This window comes from Schistocerca gregaria, chromosome 3 (assembly GCF_023897955.1).
Source record: "Schistocerca gregaria isolate iqSchGreg1 chromosome 3, iqSchGreg1.2, whole genome shotgun sequence".
Lineage (NCBI taxonomy): Eukaryota > Metazoa > Arthropoda > Insecta > Orthoptera > Acrididae > Schistocerca > Schistocerca gregaria.
Window position 1 is genome coordinate 151,456,409 of NC_064922.1, and position 22,027 is coordinate 151,478,435.

Genomic DNA, 22,027 nt, shown 5'->3' on the forward strand with positions numbered 1-22,027 from the left:
GTAAGAGTATCAGGGGGTTGATATCTCTTATGATAGCACGTTGCAAGGCATCCCACATATGCTAAATAATATTCATGTGTGGGGACTTAAGGGGCCATTGGAAGAATTTAAATTTAGAATAGTGTTCCTGGAGACACTCTGTGCCAATTCTGGACGTGTGGGGTGTCTTGCTGGAATTGCCCAAGTCCGTCGGAATGCACAATGGACATGAATGGATGCAGGTGATCAGACAGGATGCTTACCTACATGTCGCATCTCAAAGTCCACACGTGTCAAGGGTCCCATATTACTAACTATACACGCCCCACACCATAACAGAGCCTCCACGAGCCTGAACTCTTCTGACATGGATTCTTCAGGTTGTTCCCGTACCCGTCCAGCCACTCGGGCAATTTGAAACGGAACTCGTTCGACCAGGCAACATGTTTCCAGTTCACAGTCCAATGTCTGTGCTGAGGGGCCCTGGCCAGGCGTAAAGCTTTGTGTCGTGCAGTTGTCAAGGGTACATGGTGGGCATTCGGCTCCGAAAGCCGATATCGACGATGTTTCGTTGAATGGTTCGCACACTGTTGATGACCCAGCACTGGAACCTGCAGTAATGTGCGGAACGGTTACATTTCTGTCACGTTGAACGCTTCTCTTCAGTCGCCGTCGTCGTCCCCGTTCTTGCAGGATCTTTTTCCGGCCGCACCGATGTGCGAGACTATGTTTTACAGGATTCCTGGTATTCACGGTACATTCGTGAGATGGTCGTACGGGAAAACCCCAACTTCATCGCTATCTCGGAAATGCTGTACCCCTGTCGCTCGTGCGCCGACTATAACACCACGTACAAACTCAAATGTGATAACCTGCCATTGTAGCAGCAGTAACCGACCTAACAACTGCGTCAGAAACCTGTTGTCTCACACAGACGTTCCCGACCTCAGCGCCATATTCTTCCTGCTTACATATCACTACATTTGAATACGCATGCCTATACCAGTTTCTTTGGCGCTTCAGTGTAGTTGCTTGACAGGAGGCGGGAGGCTATTTCCAGATGTTCCTTCAGATCACGTATTTTCGTATTTTCCGCTGTTACACTTGTTCTGTTAGTTTTAAGTTATTAATGGTGTTGCGTCCACCATTTAAGTTTAACGATATGTTTGCCCTTCGCAACTTTGAACAGACGAGAAATAAGGTACCTTGGACGGGTCGGTGGTGATGAAGGTAACTTGGTGGCCCCTCTTGGCCAGCTCCAGACTTATCATCCTGAGGGGTAGCTGGTGGCTGACGGCCGGGAACGCCACGACGGACAGGATCCTGGCCGCATCCGAGGCTCCCAGCACCGACAGCATCAACAGCAACAGGGCGGTCACCATGGCGGTCACCTGCCAACAAACAATAGCTGTACTGAACTCGTTACACACGCTCACGTCGTGATGACAGCTTATGGGGTTGTTATAAATGATCCAACAAATCCCAGTATATAATCTTCACCATATTGCAAGTGCAGTAGAAGCAGTAAAACGATATACGTATCATACAGCAAGATAACACGACACTGTTGAAGCAAGAAGTAGATCGTTAGAGCAGCTCGTATAAAAGAGAGGCGACGGCTTGGGACTAGAGACAGAATTGTAGACTGAAAAAATGTTTATTGTGGAAACGTCAAAGACAGAACATGTAAAATTTGTGTATAGCAAAAACGCAGCAAATTAATTGATTAGATGTAATAGGAACTCAAGAGGACATAAAAGCACTTGATAGGTTCGCCACCATCAGCCGTTTGACATACAATAAGATCCTTCCAGGTTTCTCCATGCATTAAGGTCCAGTTTCGTCTACACCGTTTCCAATACATTATGGTCTTTTCTGTTGGAACCCAGCAAGAAACTTCCTTGGGCTATCTATTTTCTTATCTCTTGGAAGCCAGCAATAAACGTACTTGTGCTATCTACCGCCCATTCGTCTGGCTACACGTCCGTTTGACTTTAATGAGCCTCATAGTTAAGTGTTCCTATTGCCTATCTCCCAACAAACTGTTCGTTCTCGTGTCTCTACGAGTAACTTTCGACAAATGTCTCCGAAATCTCGCAGAAAAAAACTTTAATGGTTTCCGCGCCAAAAGTAGCTTGTTTTGATTTATCTGTGTGCTTTATAGCTTAAATTCTTAACTTTATTGCCTATTCGTGTATTTAATGGACCCAGTCCCACATTTTAATAACAAGTGAGTGTAGAGTTCCGTCTTTGCACTTCTCGTGAAACTCTCGCCCAGCACAAAGTCCCAAGCAAATGGGGGAAAAAGGCGCAGTTAACTCCAACATGCAAGAAGGGTAGAAGAACGGACCTGAAAACTTCAGTTCGGTGCAGGAAGCTCTAACATATGTTCAGTTCGAATACACTAAACTTTGAGACTGAAAAGCTTATGTCCACGAAGCATCGCTCGTGCGAAATTCAGCTTGTCCTCTTCTCACATGATATACTGCTAACTTTGTTCAAATGGCTCTGAGCACTAAGGGACTTATCATCTGTGGTCATCAGTGCCCTAGAACTTAGAACTACTTAAACCTAACTAACCTAAGGGCATCACAAACATCCATGCCCGAGGCAGGATTCGAACCTGCGACCGTAGCAGTCACGCGGTTCCAGACTGAAGTGCCTTAACCGCGAGACCACCGCGGCCGGCGCAGATGGAATTATTTGTACTGTTTCAGAAGAAGCATATTGGCCTTCATAATACGGGCGTTCACAGAAAACGAGGTAGATGGGAGTTCCAATATTAGACATGTAATCAGTATCTTTAGAGATAAGGCAGTAATTGAGCTGTGCACTTTCTGGTGCATTTTTCCACCATATCTACATCTGTGTTATCAGGGCTCAAGGTGATTTATAACCTGATTAGTATAATTTGATCCTAATCGGACAATTTATGAATTAGAAGTATTAGCCAGTTAGCATAATTTTTTACCCAATCACACCTCTTGAATATGACCTGCTATCTCACTCCTCTAGGCCAAGGAGAATTCAAGGGCAGTTATCCTAGCGGATATCTGAAGGTGAAAATATATCAGGCAAGATGGTATAACATTGAAATGTCACAGCCAATGATAGATGTTTGCCTGTATTATGTCACTATCAAATATGACGAGTGAGATGGCTGACGATCAAAGGATCAAAAAGACGTTGGATTCATGAAGTGGCATGACGTCACTTGCCCTTGATACTTCTCTCTTCCTCCTCCCAAGAGGAATCACTTTCTGCACCTGAGACTATGATTTATAACATGTTACAACAGATCGGGTCTGCCCACCCACTCCTTCTCTCCCTAAGAGGAATGATGTCCTACAGCTGATGGGAATGGTGGCTTATGAACAGATCTTTCATAAACCCCATCATTTTCGACAAGTACACCACAGTGTGATCACTCTCCATTAGTACTTCCAGTAAATACAGATTTTTGTTCTCCCATTCATATTAAGATTTTTTTCCGCATACTGTGTAAAGTAATTTGTAGGCCCTGCTTGCACTTTAGTAATAGTTTATTCTTGTTCCAGTAGCACTTTATACTATTCCTTTGTGACATTTGATTTTATCAAATAAAACAGTTTTCTTTCTCTGAAATGGATCTCCTCTTCCAGTTTAAACATTAACCACCCTTAAAGGACTAATTTCTTCAATAGGCTTGCCTTAAGTGTTTGATACATGGATTCTTTTTCTTAAGACTTTTGGAGCCACATTATTTGTAAGAACAGCAACAATTTATGGTACTTTTTTCTTAAGACCTATGGAACAACAGCTAACCCATCATCCAGTCCACCACATGTTGATACAAATAATCTTTTTTTAAGCAGACCCATATGGGAGTAGAGACTTGTAAATTGATGCTACAGATGTGGTATAACCTAATGTAGTAATATCTTTGAAACCCATCATTTCCATTAAGTCGACCAACATTTGATCACAGCATTAGTATTTACAGTAAATGTAGGTATCTTGCATCCCAAATCTGCATCCAGAATTTTCCATAATCTATGTGTAAATGTATATGCAACTGAAAAAAGTTTTTGTATAAGACTATGTGCATTCTTATTCACTACCCTACCAGCCACGACTTTGTGTTTTTAGCATTGAACAGAGAGACGGATACCAACCCAACCATCTTATCTACAAAGTGCTTACAAGAGCATCTTTTCCTCTTACTCTGAATGTCTACACAGAAAAACTACCATAAACACACAGTGCTACCTGCCAAAGGAACCCCATATATACACTAAGACATATAGACTGTGGTGGAGGTGGATTGCTATCTTAAGCTATTTATAATACAGCTCTACATCTCCTGAATCTTACGAAAGCTCACTCCAGACCACCTAACAAAGGCGACATCCGTTCTTACTTTATCATATATTATTGACACAGAATATCGATCAAATGCTGCTGTCAAAGCTTTGTACACTCTTACTCTTAAAGATGCAAGATGTATGTCACAGATAGAAACAATGTTCGAGGAGCAGATTTTATCCAATTATAAAGACATAACACATTGCCCAAGATCGTGAGTGAGTGTCACAACAACCCCATACGTCCAGGGTATGGTTCAGTTGGGGATCCACTTGTGCTACATCTGGGTACAGTTTGGAGATGGATTCACCTGCCCTACATGTGGGAACACTTTGGAGGTGGATCCATCCCTGCTGCATCCAGGCTGGTGTTCAGTGGTGGATCTACTCACATTAGGATCAGGTATGGTTCAGACTATATTGACCTGTATAGGTCTGGGTAGGGTTTGGGGTTCCCAACACATGGGCGCGCACGTTGGACCGTCTGCTTGTAATTTAATAAAGTTACTCAAACATTATTTCCACCTGTAACATGCAGCCTGGATCTTTAGAGTATATACCAATCTTTGACAGCTGCAGTGATCGGTGTACCGTGTTAATAATACACAATAAAATGAGAATGTGTGAAACCTTTGTTAGGAGGTGTGTTTTTTTTATACAAATGATCAGCATGTCCTGACTCTCAAGCACACTACTATAAATAGCAAATGACACAATAGCTAGAATAATACACAACGAACACCACACAATATACCATGTGCTTTGTTTGTGATTGCTTTATGGTAATGGGTAAGCGGCGACGAGAGTAATAGTGTTGCTGACGTGGGTGCTGCAAGCTAAGTAGCTGGACGTCATTGTCACTCAACCGACAGTCAAACACTAGGAGAAGAAGCCGTTGTTATTGTGACCATTTCCTGTGCCTATTAATAAAATATGAAATTGAGTTGTAAGTACTCAAATGAAAAATGTTCTATTTGTAAAATGAAGTCAGTCTCCGTTAGTATTCAGCGAAAAGCACTGCATGTAAATGTGAAGGTTCGATATATGTCGTCTTCTGTAACAAAATATAAAGTACTACTTACGAAAACTGAAAATTTATGATGGACAGAGTGATCTTTGCGAAGTAGGAATATTTTCTGGACGTTATAGTGTAAGAACACGCCACACTTGTCTAAAATACTGACAGAATGAAGAGAGGATGTTCAAGAAATGCCTCTGAGCACTATGGGACTGAACATCTGATGTCATCAGTCCCCTAGAACTTAGAACTACTTAAACCTAACTAACCTAAGGACGTCACACACATCCATGCCCGAGACAGGATTCGAACCTGCGACCGTAGCGGTCGTGTGGTTCCAGACTGTAGCGGCTAGAACCGCTCGGCCACCCCTGCCGGCAGAGGGTGTTCTTTAAATAATCTGACTTTACTTTAAAGCAGAGACATTATTGTAATAGTTGCTTTCTTTAGCCATGGAGAAAAAAAGAGTGGAGGACACAGTACGTCACAGACTATGCCAATGTTCGCCATCTTAGTAGTAGTAGTAGTAGTAGTAGTAGTAGTAGTAGTCTTCAGTCGTGAGACTGATTTGAAGCAGCTCTCCATGCTACTCTATCCTGTGCAAGCTTCTTCATCTCCCAGTACCTACTGAAACCTACATACTTCTGAATCTGCTAGGTGTATTCATCTCTTGGTCTCCTCCTACGATTTTTCCCCTCCACGCTGCCCTCCTATACTAAATTGGTGGTCCCTTGATGCCTCAGAACATGTCGTACCAATCGATCCCTTCCTCTAATCAAGTTATGCCACAAGCTTCTCTTCTCCCCAATCCTATTCAACACCTCATCAGTTATGTGATCTACCCATCTAATCTTCAGCACATTTCGAAAGCTCCTATTCTTTTCTTGTCCAATCTATTTATCGTCCATGTTTCACTTCCATACATGGCTACACTCCATATAAATACTTTCAGAAACGACTTCCTGACACTTAAATCTATACTCGATGTTAAATTTCTCTTCTTCAGAAACGCTTTCCTTCCCATTCCCAGTCTACATTTTATATCCGCTCTACTTCCACCATCAGTTATTTTGCTCCCCAAATAGCAAAACTCCTTTACTACTTCAAGTGTCTCATTTCCTAGTCTAATTCCCTCAGCATCACCTGACTTAATTCGACTACATTCCATTATCCTCGTTTTGCTTGTGTCATTTTATAACCTTCCTTCAAGACACTATCCATTCCGTTCAACTGCTCTTCCAAGTCCTTTGCTGTCTCTGACAGAATTACAATGTCATCGGCGAATCTCACAGATTTTATTTCTTTTCCATAATTTTTAATACCTACTTCGAATTTTTCTTTTATTTTCTTCACTGCTTGCTCAATATATAGATTGAATAACATCGGAGATAGGCTACGACCCTGTCTCACTCCCTTCCCAACCACTGCTTCCCTTTCATGTCCCTCGACTCTTGTAACTGCCATTTGGTTTCTATAAAAATTGTAAATAGCCTTTCGCTCCCTGTATTTTAGTCCTGTCACCTTCAGAATTTTAAAGAGTATTCCAGTCAATACCGTCAAAAGCTTTCTCTAAGTCTACAAATGCTAGAAACGAAGGTTTGCCTTTATCTAGCTTCTAAGATAAGCTGTAGGATCAGTATTGCCTCACGTGTTCCAATATTTCTACGGAATCCAAACTGATCTTCCCCAAGGTCGGCTTCTACCAGTTTTTCCATTCGTCTGTAAAGAATGTGTTAGTATTTTGCAGCCGTGAGTTATGAACTGATAGTTGGGTAATTTTCAGATCTGTGAACACCTGCTTTCTTTGGGATTGGAATTATTATATTCATCTTGGAGTCTGAGGGTATAGCGCCTGTCTCATACGTCTTGCTCACCAGACGGTAGAGTTTTGTCAGGACTGGCTCTCCAAGGCAGTCAGTAGTTCCATTGGAATGTTGTCTACTCCCAGGGCCTTGTTTCGACTCGGGTCTTTCAGTGCTCTGTCAAACTCTTCACGCAGTATCACATCTCCCATTCCATCTTCATCCACATCCTTTTCCATTTCCATAATATTGTTCTGAAGTACATCGCCCTCTATATACTCCTTCCACCTTCCTGCTTTCCCTTCTTTGCTTATAACTGGGTTTCCATCCGAGCTCTTGATGTTCATACAAGTGGTTCTCTTTTCTCCAAAGGTGTATTTAATTTTCCTGTAGGCAGTATATATTGCCCCTAGTGAGATAAGCCTCTACATCCTTACATTTGTCCTCTAGCCATTTTTGAGACGTTTGTATTCCTTTTGCTTGCTTCACTTGATGCATTTTTGTATTTTCTCCTTTCATCAATTAATTCAGTGTCTCTTCTGTTACCCAAGGATTTCTACTAGCCCTCGTCTTTTTACGTACTTTAACCTCGGCTGCCTTCACTACTACATCCCTCCAAGCCACCGATTCTTCTTCTACTGTATTTCTTTCCCCCATTCCTGCCATTTGTTCCCTTACGCTCTCCCTGAAACTCTGTACAACCTCTGGTTTAGTTAGTTTATTCGGATCCCATCTCCTTAAATTGCCACCTTTTTGCAGTTTCTTCACTTTTAGTCTACAGTTCGTAACCAATAGATTGTGGTCAGAGTCCACATCTGCCCCTGGAAATGTCTTACAATTTAAAACCTGGTACTTAAACCTCTGTCTTACCATTATATAATCTATCTGAAATCTGTCAGTATCTCCAGGGTTCTTCCATGTATACAACCTTCTTTTATGATTCTTGAACCAAGTGTTAGCTATGTTTAAGCTGTGCTTTGTGCAAAATTCTACCAGGCGGCTTCCTCTTTCATTTCTTACCCCCAATCCATATTCACCTCCTACGTTTCCTTCTCTCCATTTTCTTACTATCGAATTCCAGTCACCTATGACTCAAATTTTCGTCTCCCTTCCAGGAATACAAAAATATGAAACATCTACCAAGAGTTAACGAATTCACTGTTACCCCTCGAAGACGTTATTGATACAGAACGGTCGTGGGAGGTTGCTTGGATTGATAGGGTACAAATATTGTTGAATAATCCCAACAGTGTAATTGCATCTCGTTATTAACGAGTTGTCATATGTGTAGTATTGGGACCAAAGCTGGTGCGCACTCCTACCGTATTCTGTGTGATTGAGACACTATCTGTGGTCCTAGTGCAAATGTCCAGCGAAAGACGGGATGCGGATAGTGGGCCCAAAAGAGAATAAATCAAGAAAGAAATAGAATCGAATCATTATACTACCGGAAGACAGAGAACATGGGACCAGCAACCAGACTTGATTGAGAAAACGACCCAAGATCAACGTCGAAGTAGTAAGGGCAGAAGTAGTAAGGGCAGAAGTAGTAAGGGCAGAAGTAGTAAGGGCAGAAGTAGTAAGGGCAGAAGTAGTAAGGGCAGAAGTAGTAAGGGCAGAAGTAGTAAGGGCAGAAGTAGTAAGGGCAGAAGTAGTAAGGGCAGAAGTAGTAAGGGCAGAAGTAGTAAGGGCAGAAGTAGTAAGGGCAGAAGTAGTAAGGGCAGAAGTAGTAAGGGCAGAAGTAGTAAGGGCAGAAGTAGTAAGGGCAGAAGTAGTAAGGGCAGAAGTAGTAAGGGCAGAAGTAGTAAGGGCAGAAGTAGTAAGGGCAGAAGTAGTAAGGGCAGAAGTAGTAAGGGCAGAAGTAGTAAGGGCAGAAGTAGTAAGGGCAGAAGTAGTAAGGGCAGAAGTAGTAAGGGCAGAAGTAGTAAGGGCAGAAGTAGTAAGGGCAGAAGTAGTAAGGGCAGAAGTAGTAAGGGCAGAAGTAGTAAGGGCAGAAGTAGTAAGGGCAGAAGTAGTAAGGGCAGAAGTAGTAAGGGCAGAAGTAGTAAGGGCAGAAGTAGTAAGGGCAGAAGTAGTAAGGGCAGAAGTAGTAAGGGCAGAAGTAGTAAGGGCAGAAGTAGTAAGGGCAGAAGTAGTAAGGGCAGAAGTAGTAAGGGCAGAAGTAGTAAGGGCAGAAGTAGTAAGGGCAGAAGTAGTAAGGGCAGAAGTAGTAAGGGCAGAAGTAGTAAGGGCAGAAGTAGTAAGGGCAGAAGTAGTAAGGGCAGAAGTAGTAAGGGCAGAAGTAGTAAGGGCAGAAGTAGTAAGGGCAGAAGTAGTAAGGGCAGAAGTAGTAAGGGCAGAAGTAGTAAGGGCAGAAGTAGTAAGGGCAGAAGTAGTAAGGGCAGAAGTAGTAAGGGCAGAAGTAGTAAGGGCAGAAGTAGTAAGGGCAGAAGTAGTAAGGGCAGAAGTAGTAAGGGCAGAAGTAGTAAGGGCAGAAGTAGTAAGGGCAGAAGTAGTAAGGGCAGAAGTAGTAAGGGCAGAAGTAGTAAGGGCAGAAGTAGTAAGGGCAGAAGTAGTAAGGGCAGAAGTAGTAGTCCTCTGGGAAGGTTTGTTTCTTTTTGAGCAGGTGGTGCGAGTGTTGGAGTGTTCAGGCCGGCTGGCAGCTACCAACACGCCACGACGAGCAGTTAGCGCCTGCTGCATAGTCACGCCGCCTACACGTGGATACGAGGATGCAGTCAGCGGCACGGCCCAGGTGTATGCAGAGGACGCAGTCTGCCTTTCTCCATCACCTCTCGCAGCAACGAGTTCAGCAACAGGATGAGAAGCTCGGTGAATCAAATCGATTGATAACAGTATCAGAACGATTGATAACAGTTCGCTCGCATCTCGTGGTCGTGCGGTAGCGTTCTCGCTTTCCACGCCCGGGTTCCCGGGTTCGATTCCCGGCGGGGTCAGGGATTTTCTCTACCTCGTGGTGGCTGGGTGTTGTGTGATGTCCTTAGGTTAGTTAGGTTTATGTAGTTCTAAGTTCTAGGGGACGATGACCATAGATGTTAAGTCCCATAGTGCTCAGAGACATTTGATAACAGTTCGTGTTCTGTAGTGCGAACGTAAAGCGAAAAATGTTAAAACAACCCAGTCCCGTTATTCACGTCTACATGGGAGATTTGTAGTCCCGTATCGCACATCGTATCCGTGACATCCCTCCACTATTTCGTGATAATAGAAAATGAGCTATTTTTCTTTGAATTTTTCTTCAGTGTCCTCTATCAATCGTTTCTGATAAGAGTCTCAAAGCGTGCAACAATGCTCCTAAAGAGGAGAAGCAAGCATGGCGTATCTGCGGTCTGTTTTAGTAGATTTGCTGCAGCATGCGTTCTGCCAGGTAAATGTCCTTCCGTGTTGAGCTAGACACTGTTGCTCCCAGAGTGGGGCATAATCACTAAGCTTTCCTCGACCAGCGTAGGCCCTGCGCCCTGTTTAGTGTAATATAAAACGTGAAGCAAGCTAAAAGACGTGGAATTTATTACCCTCTTAAACGAGAACTGGAAGATTAGAGTGCACAAGTGACAACTATGCTCCGACTGCTGCAGTTGAACTCTGTGTTATAGTGTAAACGCTAGTGCTGCAGCCAATACGCCACCGCGTTACCTGCTTGTACGTATGCATTACCCACATATATCCGAGGGGGTTGACGGGTGGACACAGCTCATTAGACTGCCCGTGCTCACCTGCAGAGGCGCGCAGCAACTATAGCGTCTATTCAGGGTGTTTCACAAGTGACCGTCAATAATTCACATATGGGAAGTACAGGCCAAAAGCAGCAAAAAATCTCCAACATGGGCCCACAAATCAACCTTGGGCGAGGTACAACACATTTTCTGTTGCGGTCCATGTGTCCAGGAAAACATGACATCTCTAAATTTTAAAGTAAGTGTTCGAAATGTTGTCCATGCGTCTTAATGCAACACTGAATTCGTCTCTGAAATGAGTTACGAATCCTCTCAGGCAGACCTGGAGAATTCTGTGAATGCTGGAAGGCTGCTTCAATCCACAAGCGTAATTCCTCAAGAGAGTTTACTTCCCTAGCGTAGACCAGGCTTTTGACATGACCCCACAAGCAGAAATCCGTGGGATTTAAACCAGGAGACCTTGCATGAACCACATGTTCAGGCGTTGGTTCAATGGGACATCATCATGTACATCTGGAAGTACAGTACCACAAACCGCATTTACGCTGTCTGGTTAGTCTCTGGGGTAGGAAGTGGGCTCCAGTTATGCGGTCTCCAAAGAGTACTGCCCAGACGTCCAACGAATAACGCTGCTGGTATCGTGATAACTGTGTTGCATTAGTATTGACATCGAGCCAAATGTCACAATTACGGTAGCTAAAAATCCCGTCACGAGGAAACCCAGCCTCATCCGTGAACGGAGTACTGCTTACAAACAGGGGATTCAGGGTGCACCAATTGGCAGAAACTCTCCAGGAGGGAAGTCGGCATTGTTGAGGGCTTGCATTCGCTGGAGATGCTATGGGTACAGTACTGCCGATGTAAAATCCGCCACGCACTGCTATGACTCAGGACACACTCTTGGGTAGCAATTCTCCTCCTTGAAGTACTCGGACGCTCGTATACAATTCCTAACACCCTTTCCTTAACATCGGGTGTTAGGCATCTGGGTCGATCTTCTCCTACATGGTGTGCGAAACTCCCGGTTTCTCTAAGGCGCTGATGTAACTGGCTAAATGCACGCCTGTCTGGCTGCCTACAAAGAGGTAAAGCTTTTTCATACAATCGTGCAGCCTCAAGGGCACTGCCATTCTCTTTGCCATACTTTAAGTACATGTCAGCGTACTCTTCACTGGTGTACCTCTGACAAGGCGCCTTCACATTCATAACTGATTGCGAGGACGGTACGGCACAGTGCACAGAGAGGGAAAGCGAAGTAGTTGCACATGCATAAACAAACGCATGGTCGATCCGAAATCTTGAGATACCAACATAACAAAGCGGGATCCAGATGCGTTTACAGCGGTTCCCAACTCGAATTAGTGCGAAACGTCGGCTACGTTTGAGTATCGGACCCATGTTTACTGGAGCAGCTTGGTTACTGTTGGCCTGCACTTTCCATGTGTGAATTATTGACTATCACTTCTGAAATACCCTGAATACGTGCTCAGTAGTATTCAGGCCTCGGCTGTGTAGTGTTTGTCCACAACAATTGGACAATCCTCGCAGTGGCTGTCGGGAAAGGCAGGAGTCATGACTTGCCCCAGCATTGCCATGGGGAGAGGAATGTTGAAGGGAAGGCAGTATAGCTGGCTATATACTGTCGGATCACGTTGGCTACCCCGTAATCTTTCTCAAACGACTTTAAAGAAACTATTAGTAAAAAAATTGTTTTTTTCGACAGTTATAGCTTGATATCAGCTTCATAATTAAGGGCCTATCATTTCGCCAATGATCATAGTTATTATGATGCTTTGCATACAAGAAACATACTGGGTAAAATTCGTAAAGTTTGCAAATGAAAAATTGAGGTCACTTTAATTTGCGTTCGGTGCATATTATACCACACATTGCTGCATATGAAATTTAGCTAACGTACTGAATTTTTATTTAGACTTGAGAGGAGGAGTCTGTCTGTCGCTGATATCGAGCAAATTGGTTTGTATGTATCGCACTCACTTGAGATCACGCGTGCCAGCAATAAAGCGGGAATGAGATACTCGTACCACCACCTGTACCTCAGGAACGGTTTGAAATATAGAAACGAGATTTTGTCAAACGACAGCGCCGAAAGAGAAGAGTATTTTTCCGCATGGTGAACAGGTCAAACTTAGTTACCTACCGCAAAATGCAAGTAACTGTAGACTTTTGCGATAAAATGACGTAATTCTGTTAGAGTCATCGATAGCTGGTGAAATGAGAATTGGTGTGGCTTTGCAGCAAGATACTGTAAGTGGAGAAATTACACGTTTATGTTTATACCGAGAATCTGCTTTTACATAAGCTTTTGACCCGATTAGTTCTGTGTTCCAGGACACCGTCGGATCTGCAACTTGATTGGATTGATAGGAAGGTGGCATTGCGTAAACACTGCATTGTTCCGACAGAAGGTGCAAATTTTGAAAAGGAAACAAGAGAAATGTATGTGATATTCAAAATTCGACACTGATGAGAGACTGGTTTTCAGATTACAGGAAGCTTTAGTTGATAAGAGTGTAGAAAGGGGGTGGACCAAGGCCACACCGAAAAACTTGTTCAATTGTACCTTGAAGTTCATTGTTTGTGTGAATTAACACACAACAATGTAAAAAATGTGTAGTACAAAGAGATGGCTGAAACATCTGGACAGTACTCCAAATGTGGACAAGTGTTACTAAATTAACAATGTCAAACGAGAGAAATATCACCCACAACCACACCCACACCCACACCCAGCGTTTCCAGATGTGAGTGAAAATCGGACATAATATTTCGTACGTAACATCAACATCTTTACTAACGACCTGTTTTTAGATGCTGAAAGCAAGCCAGATTGGAAATAAGTTTCGTTACGGACCACTGATGATGCTTTACTTAATAAAACGAAACGCATATGCCGGAAAATATGCACATTTTCTTGTTGCTGCAAAGACGAAATCAAAATACTGTTAATAATTTCTCAAATAACCCCAGTAAGGTGTAACCTCTTGAAAGAAGCGTAAACGAAGGGCGGATGAGTTGCATAAGCCAGCACTATAGTGACCACCAATAAAATGTTGCTTGTACTGTGTTCATTATTGTTGGCTATTAACCTCAGCTATGTTACATGCATTATTTAACAGTTGTTAAGAATTACTACACTCAACAAAGGCTCGAACAGCCAGCGACTGCCAAAATTTTCTTGCTACCTTCGTCTATACTTTCTCTCGCTGATATACACTATTTTAAAACTGTGAAAATGAACGAATGGCCAAGAATTCGGCTCGCAGACCTTGGCCTGGCACGTGTGCCGTAGCGCTCAGCCGGTCTGGCACGTTTTCTGCACTGCCACGTCACATTATCGGAGTGTGAACAGGGGCAATAGGAGTGCGAGTAAGCTACTACAAACAGCATAGTGAAAGCATTATTGTGACCAAGATAGACAAAGGCCATGCCTACTACAGTAGCACAAGTTTATATGCCAACTAGCTCTGCAGACGATGAAATTTATGAACTGTATGGTGAGATAAAAAATTATTCAGGTAGTGAAGGGAGACGAAAATTTAATAATCATGGGTGACGAATTCGACAATAGGAAAAGGAAGAGAAGGAAACGTAGTAGGTGAATATGGATTAGGGCTAAGAAATGCAAGAGGAAGCTGCCTGGTAGAACTTTGCACAGAGCATAACTTAATCATAGCTAACATTTGGTTCAAGAATCATGAAAGAAGGTTGTATACATGGAAGAACACTGGAGATACTGACAGATTTCAGATAGATTATATAATGGTAAGACAGTGATTTAGGAACCAGGTATTAAATTGTAAGACATTTCCAGGGGCAGATGTGGACTCTGAGCACAATCTGTTTGTTATGACCTGTAGGTTTAAAACTGAAGAAACTGCAAAAAGGTGGGAATTTAAGGACATGGGATCTGGACAAGCTGAAAGAACCAGAGGTTGTACAGAGTTTCAGGGAGAGCATAAGGGAACAATTGACAGGAATGGGGGAAAGAAACACAGTAGAAGAAGAATGGGTAGCTTTGAGGGATGATGTAGTCAAGGCAGCAGAGGAGGTAGATGAAGATGAAATGGGAGATACGATACTGCGTGAAGAGTTTGACAGAGCACTGAAAGACCTAAGTCGAAACAAGGCCCCGGGAGTAGACAACATTCCATTAGAACTGAGAGCGTTTGTAGAGCCAGTCCTGTCAAAACTCTACCATCTGGTGAGCAAGATGTGTGAGACAGGCGAAATAACCCTCAGACTTCAAGAATATAATAATTCCAATCCCAAAGAAAGCAGGCGTTGACAGACGCGAAAATTACCGAACTATCAGTTTAATAATTCACAGCTGCAAAATACTAACGCGAATTCTTTACAGAAGAATGGAAAAACTGGTAGAATCCGACCTTGAGAAAGATCAGTTTGGATTCCGTAGAAATATTGGAACACGTGAGGCAATACTGATCCTACGGCTTATCTTAGAAGCTAGATTAAGGAAAGGCAAACCTTCGTTTCTAGCATTTGTAGACTTAGAGAAAGCTTTTGACAATGTTGACTGGAATACTCTTTAAAATTCTGAAGGTGACAGGACTAAAATACAGGGAGCGAAAGGCTATTTACAATTTGTACAGAAACCAGATGGCAGTTACAAGAGTCGAGGGACATGAAAGGGAAGCAGTGGTTGGGAAGGGAGCGAAACGGGGTTGCAGCCTCTCCCCGATGCTATTCAATCTGTATATTGCGGAAGCAGTAAAGGAAACGAAAGAAAAATTTGGAGTAGGTATTAAAATCCATGGAGAAGAAATAAAAACTCTTAGGTTTGCCGTTGACATTGTAATTCTGTCACAGACAGCAAAGGAATTGGAAGAGCAGTTGAATGGAATGGACAGTGTGGTGGTGGTTGTTAGTGTTTAACGTCCCGTCGACAACGAGGTCATTAGAGACGGAGCGCAAGCTCGGGTTAGGGAAGGATTGGGAAGGAAATCGGCCGTGCCCTTTCAAAGGAACCATCCCGGCATTTGCCTGAAACGATTTAGGGAAATCACGGAAAACCTAAATCAGGATGGCTGGAGACGGGATTGAACCGTCGTCCTCCCGAATGCGAGTCCAGTGTGCTAACCACTGCGCCACCTCGCTCGGTAATGGACAGTGTCTTGAAAGGAGGATATAAGATGAACATCAACAAAAGCAAAACGAGGATAATGGAATGTAGTTGAATTACGTTGGGTGATGCTGAGGGAATTAGACTAGGAAATGACACTTGAAGTAGTAAAGGAGTTTTGCTATTTGGGGAGCAAAATAACTGATGATGGTCGAAGTAGAGAGGATTTAAAATGTAGGCTGGCAATGGAATGCGTTTTTGAAGAAGAGAAATTTGTTAACATCAAGTATTGATGTAAGAGTCAGGAAGTCATTTCTGGAAGTATTGTATGGAGTGTAGCCATGTATGGAAGTGAAACATGGACGATAAATAGTTTAGACAAGAAGAGAATAGAAGCTTTCGAAATGTGGTGCTACAGAAGAATGCTGAAGATTAGATGGGTAGATCACATAACTAATGAGGTATTGAATTGAATTGGGGGAAGAGGAGTTTGTGGCACAATTTGACCAGAAGAAGGGATCGGTTGGTAGGACATGTTCTGAGGCATCAAGGAATCACTAATTTAGTACTGGAGTGCAGCGTGGAGGGTAAAAATCGTAGAGGGAGACCAAGAGCTGAATACACTAGCATATTCAGAAGCATGTGGGCTGCAGTAGGTACTGGGAGATGAAGCAGCTTGCACAGGATAGATCAGCGTGGAGAGTTGCATCAAACCAGTCTCAGGACTGACAACAACAACAACACCAACACCAACAAGAGGGGCAACTGCGAACAGCCGAACGCGCCGCTTTTAAATTGCGGTGAGATCCCACTTTGTATGACTGTTTCATGTTACACATTTCTCAACAACATATATTGAAAAGAATAAGTTTTCACTACTATTTATTTTTGGCGCACTCAAGATGGAATCCCAATCTGATTTTGCGAAGACTACGGCATTGGATCCTTATCTCGCTTGCACCTATCGTGAAACTCTCGCCCAGCACAAAGTCCCAAGCAAATGTGGGAAAAAGGCGCAGGTGACTCCAACATACAAGAAGAGTAGAAGAACGTACCTGCAAACTTCAGTTTGGTGCAGGAAGCTCGAACATACGCTCAGTTCGAATACACTAAACTTTGAGACAAAAGCTTATGTCCACGAAGCATCGCTCGTGCGAAACTCAGCTTGTCCTCTTCTCACATGATATACTGCTAACTTTGTTCAAATGGCTCTGAGCACTATGGGACTTAACATCTGTGGTAATCAGTCCCCTAGAACTTAGTACTTAAACGTGTTTAACCTAAGGACATCACATACTTCCACGCCCGAGGCAGGATTCGAACCTGCGACCGTAGCGATCGCGCGGTTTCAGATTGAAGCGCCTAGAACCGCTCAGCCACTGCGGCCGGCTATACTGCTAACTATGGATGAAGGGAAACAGGCAGATTCGACATTTCTAGGTTTCCAGAAAGCATTTGATACAGTGCTTCATTGCAGGCTGTTAACGTAGGTACGAGCATATGGAATAAGTTCACAGATACGTCAGTGGTTCGAAGACTTCTTAAATAATGGAACACAGTATGTTATCCTTGAAGGCGAGTGTCCAGAGACAAGGATATCGTCAGGAGTGCAGGAGAGCCCCAGGGAATTGAGATAGTAACGCTGTTTTCTACACACATCAAAGATTTGGCGGACGGGATGGGCAGCAACCTGCAGTTGTTCGTTGATGGTACTGTGGTGTACGGTAAAGTTGGTGACTGTAGGAAGATAAGACGACTTAGACAAAATTTCCAGTTGGTTTGATGAATGGCAATGAGGATGAATGTATGAATGTTAGTTAATGTGGATGGGTAGGAAGAGCAAACTTGTGATGTTCGGGTATAGTATTTCTAGTGAGATGCTCGACAGTAAAGTCGTTTAAATATCTGGGAGAAACATTCCAAAGCGATATGAGGTGAAGCTTGCATGTGAAAACTGTGGTAGAGAGGCGGAACTTTAGGAGAGTGGTTCACCAGTAAAGGAAAACGCATATAGGATGCCGGAGCAACCTGTTCTTGAGTGCGGCTCGAGTGCTTGAAATCCTTAACAGGTCGAATTGATGGGAGATATCGAAGCAGTTCAGAGGCGGGCTGCTAGAGTTGTTACTGGTAGGTTCGAACAACACAAAACTGTTACGGAGATGCTTCGGGACCTCAAACGGGAATCCCTGGAGCGATTGAAAAAGTTTAGAGAACCAGCATTTGAGGCTGACTGCCAAACGATCTACTGCCGCCAACACACATCGCGCGTAAGGACTACGAAGGTAAGACACGAGAAATGAGGGCTCACATGGCGTATAAATACTCTGTTTCCCTCGCTCTATTGGTGAGTGGGAACAAGATAGGAAATGACTGGTACTGGTACATGGTACCCTCTGCCATGCAGCGTACCGTGACTTACGGAGTGTGTATGTAGTTGTATAATTTTTATCTTGTACAAACTGTCGGCATGCGGACAGGCGCGGGCTGTTTCACAGATTTCCGCACTCAGCTGCCACATAATCATCTCTTATTTAGCTTCATAATCCGAAAAAAACGTCTTTTACACACACACACACACACACACACACACACACACACACACACACACACGTACGTATGTTGGTCGAAATATACAATAGCAGCACTTTTAAAACCTCATTATGGAGACGTGCAAACTCTGCCTGAGGAAATAATTGTAGACGTCCTGGACAGTTTTTATGTTAACTCGATTTGTCTTCAAAGATGCACTTATCTCGCACATCAGTTACTTCTGCACGTGCCCAGGGGCGCTTTCAGCTGAAACGGCTAACTGTCTTGCAAAGAACTGAAAGGCAAATGTTACATTGGCAGTGTCCTCAAAACTTTTAGGATACTATTGTTGTAATACTTAAGAGGCTAAAATGAATCCTTGAAACCTCGCATTTTCTTTAACGTAAGTGAGCTTAGAGATTTGGACAACGTGATTTTCCTTGAAGTTCATTCCTGTCAAATCAGAAAAAAGTTGTTCCTCGCCTTACAATTTCTTACTGTGGGAAATGGACAGACAAGTCCACTTAAAAAGCGATGTCTATTATTCGTTCCGGATGTTTTAATTTTCTTTCGTGCACTCCTTGTTCGTTCATAAATTCAACAATAGTGGGTTTTAAATCCCAAAATCGCCCCTCGACTTTACCAACGTACTTTGCAGTAATATATAAAGTCTCCATACTCTTCGTTCAGTTCCATCGAAAACCGTTGCTACTGACAACGGAACAATGGGTGCGACGCCAGAAATTTTACTATCTGCAACACCAGTTTCTTCATATGCTCCATGCCTGTAAAACGTGGAGTGTGAGCTGTCACTTTTCAGTATTCTTAAATGTTCCGAGAATCTTATTCTGAAATTTCTACAAATCTGTACAGTATACATCGAGTGACAGATACCTGCTTTTTTGATTTTATCTATGGGGGTGTTGGATACTTTTAATCTTTTTTGATTTTGTGTGTGTGTGTGTGTGTGTGTGTGTGTGTGTGTGTGTGTGTGTGTGTGTGTGTGTGTGTTCTCATAATGTTTCATATTCTTTGCGTTTCTTCCTCTTGTGTATGTTCTGTTTTGTTCTGCTGTGTTTACCTTGTACCCATTTTCTATGCTGAACTGTCTGATTATGTTTAGTTCTTGTATGTAGCTATGTCTGTCCATTGGAATTCTGTTCAGTTGTCAGGGAGGCATCTGAGTCTGGCCTATTTGTGGACTGTTGGGTGTGACATGTGAATTATTGTGGAGGTTTTTTAAATGTTGCGGACAAGTATTTGGGCTTTTTATTTTTTATGTGATGTCTAGGAAATCTATTGTTTTCTACGTTTCGCTTTCAAGGATGAAGTGGACAGTACAGGTATCTTTATGTAACTGTAGCATAGCGCCATATGTTTCACCTATCATGCTAATTATATCACTAACATAGCGGCACATCTACAGTACTTTGTACTATTTAAGTTTTATTATTTCATCAAGGATTTTGTTTTCAAGGCGGTTAAAGAAGATACTGGCCAGCAAGCCACGTATGACTGATCTCTTCACGAGTCCTTTCTGTAGGACGCAGAATTAATCTTTAAATTTGAAATAATTTAGCTCTGCAATTACTATGAAAAAGGTTGGGACTCTTTGTGCCTGTGTTCTGGGATAATGTTTCTCTCAGTTGTCTTTCAATTATTATGATTGTTCCTTCAATTGATAGGTGAATGTACATTGATGTGATGTCAAATGAGAGTAGTATTGCTGTGTTGCGTATATTCATAGACTATTTTTCGGTTAGGTCACTGGTGTTTGCTAGGCTTCTGTTGTTTGTGGAGGTATGGAGTTTTTGCAGAAAATTGTGCATGTGTTTCGCTAAGATCACATGATGGTGCAGTTCTGAAATTTATCATTGATCTCATCAGAAAATCAGGCTTTGGAGAGGGCCGATTTGTTGCTTTGGCACATCGAATGTCACAGCCCTGTGAAGCTAAAATCCAGCAGTGCTGATTATCAGTTCTGTTTTCAGCTTAGTGTGTGGTTCTGTATACATCGAACCACGATGCGAGCGTGAAAGTTTCACTGAAACAATAAACGCACCATCCTCCACAGTGTTACTGCTACGTTATGAAAGTGGACACCATATGTAACAGCTGACAGCAGCTCAATATTGTCGTGAAAGGTAATAGCATGCCGGAGATTAATATTGAAGAAATTTATAACAAACTATTGGTGTGGAGGAACTTCAGAATACATGTTAACTTTAAGAGTACAATCATGACAGTGTTTAAAAACAAATTTAATGACATGGGGAACCGAAGTATATCTAGGATTAAAAATTGTAAGACTTCATTAAAATTTATTGGAGAGGAAAAGAGAAATTTGATTAGTTATCTATATTAGGATAGACATACGCGTACCTTGAAAGCCTGCAACGCTTCATAATATATTCGAAATATCGATGTGAGGTTTTGGATGAGTGGTAGTGTGGAAAGGAACAAAGAGTGAAAATTTCATTCTGGAAACAAATATTTTTCTTAATTGCTGAGATTCATGTTATTCTCAACAGAATTCGACAGTATTTTGCTGTATTATTATTAGTCACATTATCTTTCTGAGTTACTGGCGTAACTGATTTATTTTTAACAGTGCTTTACAACTATTGAAGGAAAACTTTCAACATTCACAGATAAACATTTAACAAATGAATGTGGTAAATGTGCGGGTGAACATCTCCTGGGAAGAGCAGTTTCAAACCTGGCAGACTATATTTACATAGCACAGGATGTGAATTCTTTTCCTGATGTCCGCGAACACGTGGTAAACTCCCAACTACTTGACCCAGAGGTGGTGACATAAATACGGGGTGTTCAAAAAGTCTCTCCGCAGTGCCGTATGATTATTCGCCTGCCTGGGTTTTTCAACGAAACAATAAACGCACAACGATACTGCAGTGATATTCTGTACTCATTCATTGGAGAGCTTGGGTTAAGTGAAATACTGAACGGTTATTTTTTGTCAAGATGGTGCAACCGCGCATACAGCTCGCTTTTCAATGCCTAACACCACCTGACTTTTTCTTCTGGGGTGCAGCGAAAGCAACTGCCTACAAAAAAAAGTCCAAAGTCCATCGATGAACTGAAAACTGCAATATCCACTTTCACTGCTTCTGTTACAGAAGAAATGTTACAGCTTGTGTTTGGAAACATGATTAGACGTATTGAATCGTGTATTCAAAAGCAGTGGGGACACTCAACATTTAATGTTAAAACTTTTAACTAAAAATGAATATTCAATAAATTAATAACTTTTAATTCAATGAGTTTCTTTTCGGTATATTCACTGCGGTATACGGCACGCGAGGCTAACAATCGTACGGCCCTGCCTAAAGACTTTATGAACACCTCGTATTAGGATTAATACTGAAAGATGTCTATCAGTTCACTACTCATATAATATTGCGCTTTTTCTTAATCATGTTCGCAGGGTATATTCTCTACGTCTGCGTTTGTTCCTATTTTTCATGGCAAGGTGGTAGATCACGCTAGGTACCTAATTTGAGTGTGTTTAATACTCATTTTATTGATTTTATTAGTCGGCACCACATGTACCACAT

The 22,027-nt window shown here is 42.5% G+C and overlaps 1 protein-coding gene across 1 annotated transcript in view; it reads right to left on the reverse strand.

Moving 5' to 3' along the window:
• The window catches only part of LOC126355887 (UDP-glucosyltransferase 2-like), a 43,329-nt gene that overhangs the window by 16,329 nt on the left and 4,973 nt on the right, over positions 1 to 22,027 (reverse strand). Inside the window, exon 2 of the mRNA XM_050006391.1 lies at positions 1,185 to 1,370. Within this exon, the coding sequence (XP_049862348.1) occupies positions 1,185 to 1,361 (177 nt within the window). The 5' untranslated portion in view covers positions 1,362 to 1,370. The remainder of the gene's footprint in view (positions 1 to 1,184; positions 1,371 to 22,027) is intronic.